Below are 13976 nucleotides of genomic sequence, written 5' to 3'. Positions count from 1 at the left end.
CACACACACACACACACACACTCTCTTAACTCTTTTCTTGGTTCCTTGGGGGGGGGGGGGTTGGAGGGCTTAATTTGTGCTTGTATGACAACTAGATATCATGCTAGTACTAGTAGCCTTCCTCTAAACACTTTCCCACAATTCAATGACCTTCCTAGGGTCAGAAGCCCAAGACTGAGTACAATACTCCAAAGGTGGCTTAACCCATGCAATGAAATTATAACCTAGTTAGACTTGTATTCAGTATTGCTGTAGGTAAAACCTAAAGTCGTAATTGCCCTACCACAAACAACAGCACACTGGCTTAAGTAACTGATGAACCAGACATGAAGGTCCTTTTTTTTTTGTCTTTCATAATGCTGTTATTGCTATACCCATGAAAATTATGATTTAAGTTGTAAACCACTTGTATTACATTGAATTTACTATAATTGGATTTAAGTTACTTATTGATCATCCCTTCATCTGTTATTGGTGTAAATCAAAAAAGAGCAATAGTGTTAACATTGGGCCTTGAGGTACCCAACTTGTCATGTTAATCCAGTTTTAGTGAACTTCTGTTTTATTTGAAACAACCCTCTACTTTCTTCCACCCAGCTATTTTTTATCCAAATTTTGAAAGTTCTTTTCTTGTAACATTTAATGAGTTGAGTGATATAGTGTCCAAACAGTTTATATAAATTAGGAATTAAAATGGTAATTTGATTTGTTGGTGAAAATTGTGGCTAACAATGGTACATTACCCATCTCCTCTATTAGTATGCTATATATATTAACCCATATTAACAGCTAGCATAATAGAAGTAACTTTAGCAATGACTGAAATCATTGTAATATAAATTATTTATAACAAAGGTATGCAGAAATCTATCTTCAAGCAACAAAGAACAAATTAATCTCAGCAGTGTTTTTGTCACTCCATATATAGTTTGTCATTGTGAGTTTTGTCTACTGTTCAGTTTTTTTTTTTTTTTTTTGTGTGTGTGTGTGTGTGTGTATGGTTAAGTTTTATTATTTTATTATCATTATTAAGTACAAAGAAGTGAGTTGTAAGTGAAACCTTTCCATCTAACACTTCCTTGCTGCCATTACTCACAGAACTTTAACCTGGAGAGACTCTGATCCATGTATTTGTTCTGAGAGGCTTGCAAATTTGTTCATTTGAGCTGTATAAAGTTAAGGAACATTAAGTAACAAATACCATGGGCTCTACAGTTGCAAATCTTTAATAATACAGTTAACATGAAACATCTCTCACTAGCTTGATTTAATGGTGGGAGAATGTAACAATATATTGATCCCATTGATAACCGGATAATACTATGCATGACATTTTTCTACTTTAAAAATTGAGTAGGTTAGAGGAATGGAAAGTTTTTACAAAATGATTATTACTTGTGCAATACTATAGAATTTTTCTATTCAGCTGGAGCCATAAAGTTAACTGCAATTTAAAAATAATGGATTCATGTGGTAATAGTGAAGTTACTTGTTTAAGAACAAAATAATTTTGAAGCACATGATTGAAAACAAATGTTTCAAGGAAGTTTTAACCACTACCACTTCTAAACATTTTTTGATCTAATAATTTCACTTGAATTAGACTTTCCATCATAAGATGGGAAGTTGCTGAAATAATGTTCTTAGCTTCAAGGTATATATTTAATGTTGCAAAACAGCTAACTGCCTTAAAATGGATGTTCCATCATTTGTTTGTACACTGTCTCTGAAACTTGCAAAAATATCGTTTGAATCTTGCATCTGCTGTAAATAAAATTATAAAACAAGTGCATTTAAATTATCTAAACTTGTTAATGTTTGCAGTGTTAATGTGAAGGTGGTTGGTGCTATTCATTAATTCTGGTTGAAAGATTTTTTTCAGACTTTTTCAATGTAAAATAATAAGAATAAACTTGCCTTCATTCTGTATCATTTCACCTTCTAGGTGAAAGATTTCTTGTACATGTATCTAGCCTATTAGCCCTTATTAGTTCATATTGTTTAAATATTTTTCTTAACATTACTCAGTATTTTCTTTTATTAAGTAATGAGGCTTTTTATTAACCTACCATGTATGGGGAAAAAAATATAGTGCATGTATAGTAAACTTAGTTTGTAGAGGGGGGGTTGTTTGCTTTCTTCTTTTAGAGTTCATCTTCAGGAAATCAAAAGTTTCAATTGGTTAACATAAATTTATTGTACTACAAGAACCACTGAAAAAAAGATGGGGAATATAAGTTCAGGAAAACGAGACAGAAGATGTTCATCTGACACAGAATGTTTTCCAGTGTCCCCAACTAAAGAAAAGAATAAAGAAACTGGAAAGAAAGGCAAACAAGGACGTCAGAGGTCTTCAGAAGAGGTAGAAGATTTTCCTACCTATACAAAGGTAACTAGAACCTATCTGAAATTTCTGTTGAATTTTAGCTTCAGTGACTTTAGATGGTCTCTTAGTGGTTCTTCAAAGTACAGAAAATAATCACTTTTCAAAAAATGGTTAAATGCAGAAAGTGTATACAATATATTTGTTTAGCACCTTCCCATAAGAGGTAAAGCTTGGCAAGTTTCCTAATCTTGCATTATAGTTTAAGGCTAACTTCATAATCAGTTTCTTTTGCTATGTGCATGAAATACCAATGTAAATCATTCATTATAGATGATGAATAAAAAAAAAAAAAAACCTTAAATACAATCTTACCTGGACAACAAAATATTTACAGGTTGAGCTGTTTTTATCAAAACATCTTCTAGATTTGCTTTTGTGAAATTACCAGGTTACTACAAGTGATGAAATTAAGTTTCAACTCAGCACTACTCATCTTCAAAATTAAAGGATGAGGTTCTGATGTGCTCAAAATTTGAAGAAAAGATGTTCAATATTGACAACTTGTGTTATTACAAATATTGCAGTTAAACAATATCAAAAAATAAAAATAAACTTGAGTCCTTGATAGCTGGTAGATCCTCTGTTGCACCTTTTATCCATACTATTCATGGCAGTTCAGATGACTTGCCAGGCAGCACAGTATATGAGGACAGCTCTGAGCTCCTGCAATATTGTAGGTTGTCTGTCTCTAACTGGTCTTCCTAGCAAGTCCCACACATGCCCAATTGGATTTAAGTCCAGTGACTTAGCAGTCCAGTAAATAAATTCCTTCATCCTGAAAAAATTCTACATGATCCTTGTGTTGCGAGGACATTCATTATACTACTAATATACAAACTTGTCTCTAACACCAGAAAAAGGGGGTGAACAATGGATAGCAGTATCTCATCCACATAATGTCCTGCTATCAGGAATTCTCCATCAATCATAAGTCTGTATGCCCCTGCATACTGATGCCTTCCAAGACCATGATTGAGCTACCCCCAAAGAGATGGTGAACAATGTTACAGGCCAAATATCACCCCTTTACATCTCTAGACTCTTGCATTGATTACTGAATGATGCACAGAACCTGTTTTCATTTGTAAACAGAGGGGTACATAGCAAATGCCAACTAGGCTATTTGGGGCCATGTAATTAATACAGGGATCTAACTAATATTCTGGATTTGAGTCCTATCCTCATAGAACCTGTTCCTAACTATTAAGTAAGATGCACTCACTCAAGTGCATTTCTAAGAGCTACATTCAGCAGTTTATTGGCTGTCTACTACTCCCGTAGCCTTAGCCTGACTTCCTGATTTATTCTTCTTTGATCTTGTGTCTACACCACAATTTATTTACTACAGACTGACTCCCCCCATGACCTGTGCAGCCTTCATGAAACAGTATGGCAGCTCTGCAAACTTCAGTATAAGTTGATTGGTTTCTAACAGCTTGCACACTCTTTGTGAAAGTCAATACCAGCAAACAAATCCATTAACCTAGCATCATCTCAACAGAAAATCTTTCTTGATCAATATCTTCTAGATTTGTTTTGCTTTGCAGATTTTCAGTTATTTCTCAAAGGCCTATTACATAAGGAAATACTGGTGCATAAACTTCCTAACCTTGGGTAGGATTAGTGTAATTTTCAGCAATAAGCATGCTAAATTTGAAAAATTGATAATCTAAAAATATATAAATTTAAACAAACCTCATCCTTCAATTTTTGTGAGTAGTCTACACTAGTAACATACAAAATAAAGCAGTTTTCATGCAAGATTGCATTTAATAATAATCATAATTACCAAAATCTGATATTTTCTTCAAAGTTGCTATAAATTTACATTTCAGTAAAAATGACTGAACTAAACAATTTCATTGTAAATTTGTTAATTCTAGAAGAAATGTAAATAATTGTACATTAAGGAGAATGATCATACTAAATAAACAAATTATCACCAGCATTCTAAACTTAGTTTTACAAAAGTTTGTAAATGTTACTTGCTAAACGTTAATGATAGACCAGTCAAATCAAAGCCAGATATCTGAAATAAATGGTTCCAATTAGGAAACTAAAGTAAACTAATTGTTATGTCTTCATTCTCTTTTCAGTTTGTTTTATTACATATACTTGACTCAGTGTGTTTAGACTACTGCTTGTTTTGCTAAAATTATTACAATTTAACAAATGATAAGTCCTTGTTTGTGAAGGAGCTAAATTAAATGTTCAGTCAGTTTCTGAAAACTGTACATTTCAATACATTGAATTTTATTTTTAACAAATTTTAGTGAACAGTGGATACATGGTAAATGTTATGTCAAAGATAAGTACTATCTTTTATATTGCAGAAGTTGTGCACTAGGCACTTGTATTAAAATACTTACTTAGAATTTATCTACTCACAGCAAGGTTAACTTTAATTCTCTTATACTTTGTTACCACTTTGTAATTATATTTACACTAATTTGTATTACATACTTGTTTACCTCACTAACAGAGCTGGGCACATAACTCTGTCGCTATAACAGATTGCATATGAGCATCAATTACAGATTAGTGCTTCATAATTGGTCATTACAATTGAATGTCTCGTACACTTGTGTCCATGAGTTTCAGAAATATAATCTCTAAATATTAAAGATTTTCTATATTTTACTTCTCACAATTGCAGAGAATCATTTGTTTCTCTCATCTAATTACCTGTTACATCTTAACTTTTTTTTTTCCTTCTTCTCAAGTGTCTGAACTGATTTGGAAGAAAGTTGGTATATGTTTGGACTATGACTCAACTTAAAAGTAATTAGTCTTTGGAGGGTCAAGGTCACAAAAAAAAATCCTTATCTGTTAACATTGGGACTGATTTTTCATGCTAATAATTATCACCATATCTTAACTTTCAGTCTATTTATAAAAAGTGGGTAATTTGTGATTTTTACCATCTGATTGGGATATTATGATTTTCAACTGGATGCTCTCTCAGGCTTAAGGAGTTGAACTAAGGTACTTAATTCATTATTAATTGAAATATTAAGAGCTTGTTCTTCTTGCAAATATACATCCTGCTTTTCAGATGAAGTAATTACTTTTTATGGTAATCAGTGTGAGATGAGGCCCTTAATATAAATTAATACTTGTGTACATTACATATGTTAAGCTTTTTTGTTTGTTTATTGTAACCTATCAAGGTTGAATTTCCAGCATGAACTATTATAAAAGTACCAATTTAATTATCTTGTGACTTCAATTGTGTGTAACTTATTGTAGGTAGTAAGGTTCTGAATTTTTAGTTCATTAGAATCTGTGATCTTAAACTACATACTCCATCTCATTATTTGTTAATACCGTACAACAAAATTGTTCTTGATTTTTATTTGTTTGTAGAAGAAAAAAAATAACTAGTGTTTTCTATTTATGGTGTATTATTAAAGATAGTAGCGTACAAGTTTTGTCAAAGCAGCTGTTCAGCCTGTGAAATATTAAATCATAAGCCACATCAACAAGACGTTAATGATTGTACCCAGCTTTGTTTGTTAAATATTGCAGGAACCAGTCTCAAGTATTAGTAACAATACTATACCAATTAGTGTCAACAGCAATGAGACAACTTTGCCAACTGTCTTTAAATGGGATGGAGGAGGCAAGGAAGTCTATATTAGTGGGACTTTCAGTGGCTGGGAACCCATAAAGATGATAAATAGGTAATTGAGATTAGTCCTAATGTCTTGGTAAATAGTTAGAAGGTAATTTTGTAATGAGGATTATTGTCTTGCCAGTAAGTCTCTTATTAAGACTAGCTGCTTACTTCAGTCTCTTTAAGTAAAGGTAGAAATCGGTAATTGAGGCTTGCTTGCTATTCCGTATTGTTTCTCAGTTAATCTGTAATGAAGACTGGCTGCTCTACATGACTGGTGCCAGGGAATAATCAATAAGGGATAATTTTCCTAGCTTATCATTAATTATTAAATAAGGAATTATTCTACATGGTTATGCCAGTAATTAAGGTTAATTGCCAACAAATTTATAATTAAATCACCAAGTAAAGGAGTCTTGCTGTTGTAAATAGTTCTGTTAGTAAATATTAAATCATATCCTATAATTTAAGAATAACTAATTTCTCACTGTTTAGATTTTCTTTTTCAAGCTCATACAGAAAAAAAGACAAAGTCGTCTTTAACTTGCATTTGGTCTGTTTTGTGCTAGGTAATGCAGTGAAGCACCTTAATGTTGAAACAAAGAGAATGTTTTTAAATCTTATTGTTCTTGCAGAATAATTAAACTAGCACTGTAATCTATCAAAATAGTGGTAATTAGTTTTTTTCCTTGAATAATTGTTTTCTACCACAAGCTATGGAGATCATATGCTGATATTAAACTTGGAAGAAGGAGAACATCAGTACAAGTATCTAGTGGATGGTCAGTGGCAACATGACACTGTTGAGGTTAGTAATAGTGAAATCTTTAATCTAAAGACTTGTCAAATTGCATAGCAGATTTAGAAAGTAAGCGTGGCATTTTTTTTGAAATGTGTAATACTGTGTTATTTGGCTTTTCTCAAGCTTCATAAGTAGAGTTGGGCAACTTAATCTAGGGCAGCAGTTACATGAATTATCTCTTAATTGATTTTCAAGAAAATAACCAACTAATAAGTGTCTTCCATTATTCCAAATAGCAAAATAATAAAAATATTTCATTGTTATTAAGCACAAAGTTACATAATTATCAGGTGGATGATTCATGGTTTGAAGGCTTCAGGTTTCATTCCTGTTACCACTAAATTTACTTGTCTTGTTATTTCAAAGTTAAGGCAGTCTACCACTGTCACTAACTTTGAACTGCTATCTAGTGGGAAGGACTGGTTGGTAGCACCCACACCGAACTCTGGCTGCTTAACTATTACATAGTGTAAATTTACTGATTAGTTTTGTTTCTAATTATAATTGCATAACTAAATTTACTGTATAAACAGCCACAGGTTTGAGGAAGGGGCTCAAGGGGTCCAAACCCTCTATCCACTTTTTTTATTCCAGAAATAAATTTGTTTAAGTAGACATAGATCTAGGGAGCCCCCCCCCCACCTCCCTTACATTTCTTTTCAAAAATTACTAAACAGCCATATAGTTTCAAAAATGTTTGCCATTATTTTTATTTGACAGGTCTGTTGGTTACTGTAAACTTTCAGTTTTCTGAAATCAAACCAGTTACAGCTTTTGCTAGTAACTGATTTCTAAATGAATGCAGCAATATGAACCTCAATTAAATGTTGCCATGGTAATTTTTTTCACTTCAGTTTTTTTCACACTAACAATGTGTACTCTTGAATAAATTTGTTTTCATCAGTCTAATTATTGCTTAAGATGCCTGAATCTCTTATAAAATACTTGTTACAGAATAAATTTTTCACTGTTTGAAAGTTTTAATGACTTTATTTTTACATTTATGTCCAAAGTGAATGCAAGTGCTATGAATATAGTGACAGCTTAAAAAAAAATCCTTTTTATGAATGCTAAAATGAGATTAGGTGTAACTTTTTTTTCTAAATGTACTATTCAATTTAATTATAATTTTAAATGTTACACTTAACTGTTCTTGTTTTCATATCAATCAAATTACTAGAAATAAATATAAGCTTTAAAATTGTTAGATTATAACCTAACTGGCAGTATTTTATTTACAGAATATCAGTGTGCACTTACTGCATATTTCAAAAACAATGGTACTTAGTTGCCATTTGTATACCCCCAAAAAATATGCAATTGGCTACCTTCAGAAAGTTCAATATAAATACTGATTAAGCGATTAGCAAGTACCATTAATTGCCCAGGTCTACTGATAACTGGTTCTATGATAGTTTTAAAGTAACATTAAGTATCGCTGAATTTTACAATTTTCTAATACTTAAGGTAAACTAATTGTAGAATTTACTATTATACTTTCAAAAGAACTACATGTATACAATGTAATTTATTCAAGACTTAAATATATTAATGGCAACTATTTGGCCTCATATATATCACTCATCTAAACCTTAAACTGAATATTACTATCATATTTAGTGTTTTATATCTAACACCATTTGAACTAAACAATCTTATCCGTTTTATCTTCATAAAAAAATTAGTTATTTCTTTAAATGCTGTCCAGTGGCACAGCAGTATGTCTGCAGACTTGCAATGCTATAAACTGGGTTTCGATAGCCCATTGTGTAGCTTTGTGCTTAACTTGAAATAAACAATTTCTTAAAATTAATCAACAATGTTTAATATAATCAACCTGAAGCTTCTAATTGTGAACAAAATTAATAAAGAAAAAGGAAATTAGACTACTGTTGCATTGAATGCACTGTCTTTTAAGAAGGAATAAAATAAATAAAGCACTGACTTCATAATTATGGTGAGTTTTTTTTTTCATTTAGCCAGTTTGTGACAATGGAATGGGATCAAAGAACAATGTCATTAGAGTAAGAAAAGAAGATTTTCAAGTATTTGAAGCCTTAGAAATGGACAGCATCAGTACTAGTGGTAATTCATAAAGTAGGAAATGAGTTTGAAAAAAAATTGCAACTTTTAAAAATGACAAAAGAATACATTATGAAGCTAAATTACCAATAGATCCTTTGTTTTGTTTTTTCCTCACCAGAAATCCTATATTATGAATTTTTGTATGAAAATGAATGAAGAAGAAATGGTAATATACTAATGTCATGTATCCACAGGTAGAAACTTGTTTTGGTTGGTTGTGTGTGCATACTGAAATTACATGATAATAGTTGCAAATAAGTCTAAAAGTACAGACATATTTAAAATGGTAAAATTCTTAGAGAATATGCATTAAAGGTTTATGAAATTAAATTACTTGTAATATGGTTTACTTTTTTATTTCAATAATCATTTATTTTCATGCTGTACCATAATTATGTTCATTTATTTGACTTTCTCTTTATTTGCTGGTATCTCAGGTGCTCTTTCTGAAGATTATTCACAAGAAATTCCTGAGCGAGGATCTCAAGTTAAAAATCCTCCTTTACTTCCCCCTCATTTACTTCAAATTATTCTCAATCAAGAGGTTTCTATCTCGGTAAGTTTATAGACAATTTTTTTTTTTCTAAACTATCTTCCTTTCTTTTACAGATTGTGCTGTGATAAAGCTATTAGTTTATTCAAATGAAACAGTTTCAACTAATGAATTTGAATCTGTATAGCCGAGTATTTGTATTCTAGTTATGTAAAGCTATATTGACAAGGTAACTAGTTATGAATGTTTTTTTTTGTTTTTTTTTCTATCATAAGTGTGACCCAACCCTACTTCCAGAACCTAACCATGTCATGCTTAATCACCTGTATGCTCTCTCAATAAAGGTAAGGTATCTTCTAAGGATTTACCTTGTTTGTGTGTATTTTATGAAAGGAGACTAGTACTTTTAGAATTTCACTTGTACCAGCAGATAAGCAAGTTCAGAAACATCTCTTATCTTGGTACTATATATTTGTACATGTATGTGTTTATAAGCTTGCGTGCAGTATTGTATAATCTACAAATGTATATGAATCCAATACGTGTTGGTTGTTATATAACTGTATAATGCATTCATTTGATTTACAGGATGGTGTTTTGGTACTGAGTGCTAGCCACCGTTACAAAAAAAAAACTGTTACCACTGTTTTCTACAAGCCTGTTTGACAATATCAGTGTATGGGGGAAACTTTTCTACCTATGATCCTCTATAGAAAATATGGAATCATTTCCCATTTGCTCTGTAGATCACCAGCAAAAAATATTTCGGAGAAGTTAAGCAAGTAACATGGTAACTAATGTTGCCAGAATATTTTTGTGCATAATATACACATTGCTGAAGAAAAAATATATTTAAAAAAAATTAATTAAATATTTATTAGTCTTTCAAGAGTTTATGGAGATGTATGTATTTTGGGTATTAACTTTTTGTATGATCTGAATCGTTATTTATAGCAAGGTTGTTAAAGTAAATCGCCTTGTATGCTCCAGATTAAGATTATCAGATGTAGGAACATGTTATTGCAATGCATATTTAAGAAATGAAGATGCAATTCACCATAACTGAACTTGGTCATTTAAAACATGCAACAAATTCTTTTCTCATACTAAAATTGTTTCAAATTTAAGTACAATTAATTGCTTAGTTACATATTTTTGAATTATCTAGATTAATATCAAAACAAAGGCATTGTGCAGCAGCAGCAACAACTGTTCTTTTAGGTATTGTGATATTGGCTAAATGTTTGTTTTTTCTCTTTTTTTTTTTATGTCTAAGATCCTTACAGAATAAGCCTACTGGTTTTAATATGGTTAACCTTGTGCTAGTGCCTTTGATAAGTTACTTATGAACTCTGAATTTTTAAAAGTACAAGTGAAGTATATGTAAAGGTCTATAGCTCTGTTTATCTATCTTGGAAAATAAAAATAAAGAATTTTATAGTAAGTACTTTTGTTTAGAATTAAGAAATTAAATTTTGTAGAACTATAATGTTGTTCCAAGCAGAAATGTAACTTTCAAAAACTTTTGAGGTAATAACAATCGGTTGTTTAAAATTGATTTATTTACCAGATACATAACTTATTTTTTATTCCTTCACCACTATTTGATTTTATAATTAACTTGTTCTTACTACAAAGCAAAGAACTAAATACGCTGAAAAATGATTTATAACAAACTAATGGGAAATGCATTGTTTATAAATTGGTCTTTACATTAAGATGTATAAATAATGAAATGTACATGCTGAACTTTTCAGTAACCTTATTTTTAATTGGAATTTTATGCTTCAAGTAAGAACCACTAATTTATAATTTAATCTTGGTACAGATATATAGTACTAAAGCAGTAACTTTACAGATTCTACCAGATTTTAGCTTAAGAATTGAGAAATGGTCACATAGATATGTTGGAAGATTACTGAAATATTTCATTCTTTAGATCTAATAAGTTGTAAAATATAATGATTTTAAATGTATTACTGATATTGCCAACTAGTCAAGGTATTGTGTAATTTGGTCAGGTGAGATGTTTCTAATTCAATGTAGACCTCTTTGTTTATAGATGGCACATCTTGTGTTTTCGTTGTATGTCAAGTCTTCCCACTGAGTAAACGTCCACCTTTAGTCAATATATCCAAATAGGTATTAGACTTAATGTAGTGTACTTTCATTGAAATATTTTCTAAATGGTTGTGAAAATCCATCCAGAATAAATGAATGGGTATAATAACTTTTGGTCAGAAGCAGAATTTTATTTTTTGAGATTTCTTCTTTTTATGCTGCTCTACCCATCTTTATTTTTGTATCTGCAAAAATTACATGAAATAACAAACGTTTGAGAATTTATACATCTGTGTACTGCTACAAACTTTTGTCTGAGATTAGTTTTTGTTTTGTATTACTTAAGTTTTTGAAGTTTGTAAATTTGTGTTAATTTAAAATTTGAATACTTAAGTCAAAATCTGTTAAAACTATTTTAATTTTTTATATTGGTATTAACTTTTTTAGATAAATAAAATAATAGTTTTTAATTTTGTAGAACTATTTTGGTTTTCATTAATACTTCCAAGAAATTAAGCTTAAGTAAAAACACTATGTAATTTTTTTGCATTGTAGCTACTGAATTTTAATATTCAAACATTATAATGTTTCAAATGATATTCATAAGTGTGAGATGTTAATGTATCTTTCTTAATATATAGATAGATATGTACTTGTTTTAAGATGTGTAACCTACTCCAAGTTATTTATGTGATAAGTATTGTACTAGTCTTACTTCAGCATTCTAGTCCAGACAAATATTGAAGAGATACTTGACGAAGTATTCCATCTGTGATTGTATCATATTTCTAATTCAAAATAACACATCTAGTATAGAAACTTAATGGGAACTGGTTTTCTAAACTGTTTACGTAATTAAATGTTTCTAAAAGTGAAAGGTTAAAACTTGAAAGATGTATGATGCTTTAAACTGCTATACCTTCTTCACTGAAAGATTTTATTTTTAAATGCTATTTCCCATTTATTTTGAGTTTACCTTTTATAGGTCTTAAGTGCCAAATAAATAACTTGAGTCATTGTGTTATTGCTAATCACCATATAATCTAGTGATTAAACTATAAAAATACATTTTTCTAGTCAACCCAATTTTCCAGAATATTTGAATTCTAGAGTTGGTAAGATTAGTATAAACAATCATCAGAACAATAAAATATAAAATTATGTTTGTGTTTTTAGTGTTTTATTCTAATGTTAATATTCTTGGCACAACCATTCAGCAAGATTAATATTATATAGTATGTTGGTAAATTTTGAACGTTTAACTTAAAATCTAAATCTTGTTAATCTTTTTGATATTTAAAAAAAATGCATTCAGTTTGATATTAGTTTTCTTTTTATATTTGTTTTTTACACCATTTTACTTTAGAAGGTTTAAGTAGGAACTTTCCATGTACCAGGGTTTGAGAATGTGAATGAATTTTGGAAATCTTCAGTGATGTGGGAAAAGTATAATCAGTATTAGTATACAAGTAACCTTTTGTATTTTTGTAAATTATCTAGTCACAATTTTTTTTAGTTTGTATATGTGCTGTTTAACTTACATTATGTACCAAATATGGCATATTTTGCCCACTTGAAATATTCTTAATGTGAATACTAATTATTCACATCACTAAGTTTTTTTATACCCAAGTTTATATGTGGAACTGTACTTTAGCTAAAAGGCAAAATGCTTGTAATAATTCAGAAAAGTACCTTTAGGCTCAAAGTTGCAGAATGTTTTAAACACTTAATTCAAATATTGGCCAAAAAAAAAGTGGCTTGTGGGGGAAACTAGTTCTGATTCTAATGCTTTTGTGAAGTAAATAATTATTTTTTCATGTTTATTCTTATTGTACTATACATATTTATGATTACATGTATTTTTAAAATAAAAAAGGCTCAATTGTATCTTCTTTTTCACATGATGATACAGCAGATGATTAAATACAGAAAAATGAATGATTTGGAATAAAGTATATAATCCATATATTTTAAGCCTTTCACTTTTTTGATTACTTAATTTACTACACTTCAAAATTACTAGCTGTTAGGGTACTTGATTGCAAGTTGGGGGATTTGAACATCCTTTAATATGCCTGCCCTTCTTAGCTGTGGGGACATTATAATGGTAAATTGTATTACATACTGATCTAAAAAAAAAAAAAAATATCCCAAGATGGTTGTGTTGACTAGTTGCCTTCCCTTTAGTCAATCACTTAAATTTGGGATTGCTAAGGCAGGTAGGCTTTGGCTAGTTTTGTGTTAAATTCTACAATACATACCCAATCAGTCTATATATTAGGTTGTCAAGAAATTAATATCTCATTTTCAAACACTTTCATTAACCACACCCCAAAAAAGGTACATTATGTATAACAGTTAAACGAACCATGTAAACGTCATGTTAGTGTAGCCTATATAATGTGTAAAGTTTATACCCTAATCCTTTATAGTGATGTCGCACGATGAGACACACAATCAGCATGTAATGCCATTTGAATACAAGAAGGGAAACAACACCACTGTAGCCACAAAGAATATCAAAAAAGTT

At 30.3% G+C, this 13976-nt stretch overlaps 1 protein-coding gene across 1 annotated transcript in view; it reads left to right on the top strand.

Moving 5' to 3' along the window:
- LOC106461840 (5'-AMP-activated protein kinase subunit beta-1-like) overlaps positions 1-11837 on the top strand; it is a 13443-nt gene extending 1606 nt beyond the window's left edge. The window contains exons 2-8 of the mRNA XM_022389034.1: positions 2209-2389; positions 5915-6069; positions 6717-6810; positions 8784-8889; positions 9327-9445; positions 9658-9726; positions 9971-11837. Coding sequence (XP_022244742.1) covers positions 2225-2389; positions 5915-6069; positions 6717-6810; positions 8784-8889; positions 9327-9445; positions 9658-9726; positions 9971-10048 — 786 coding nt within the window. The 5' untranslated portion in view covers positions 2209-2224 and the 3' untranslated portion in view covers positions 10049-11837. The remainder of the gene's footprint in view (positions 1-2208; positions 2390-5914; positions 6070-6716; positions 6811-8783; positions 8890-9326; positions 9446-9657; positions 9727-9970) is intronic.
- Positions 11838-13976: the final 2139 nt, after the last annotated feature.

This window comes from Limulus polyphemus, unplaced genomic scaffold, assembly GCF_000517525.1.
Source record: "Limulus polyphemus unplaced genomic scaffold, Limulus_polyphemus-2.1.2 Scaffold41, whole genome shotgun sequence".
In the NCBI taxonomy this organism is placed as follows: domain Eukaryota; kingdom Metazoa; phylum Arthropoda; class Merostomata; order Xiphosura; family Limulidae; genus Limulus; species Limulus polyphemus.
This window is presented reverse-complemented; position numbering and strand designations above follow the sequence as displayed.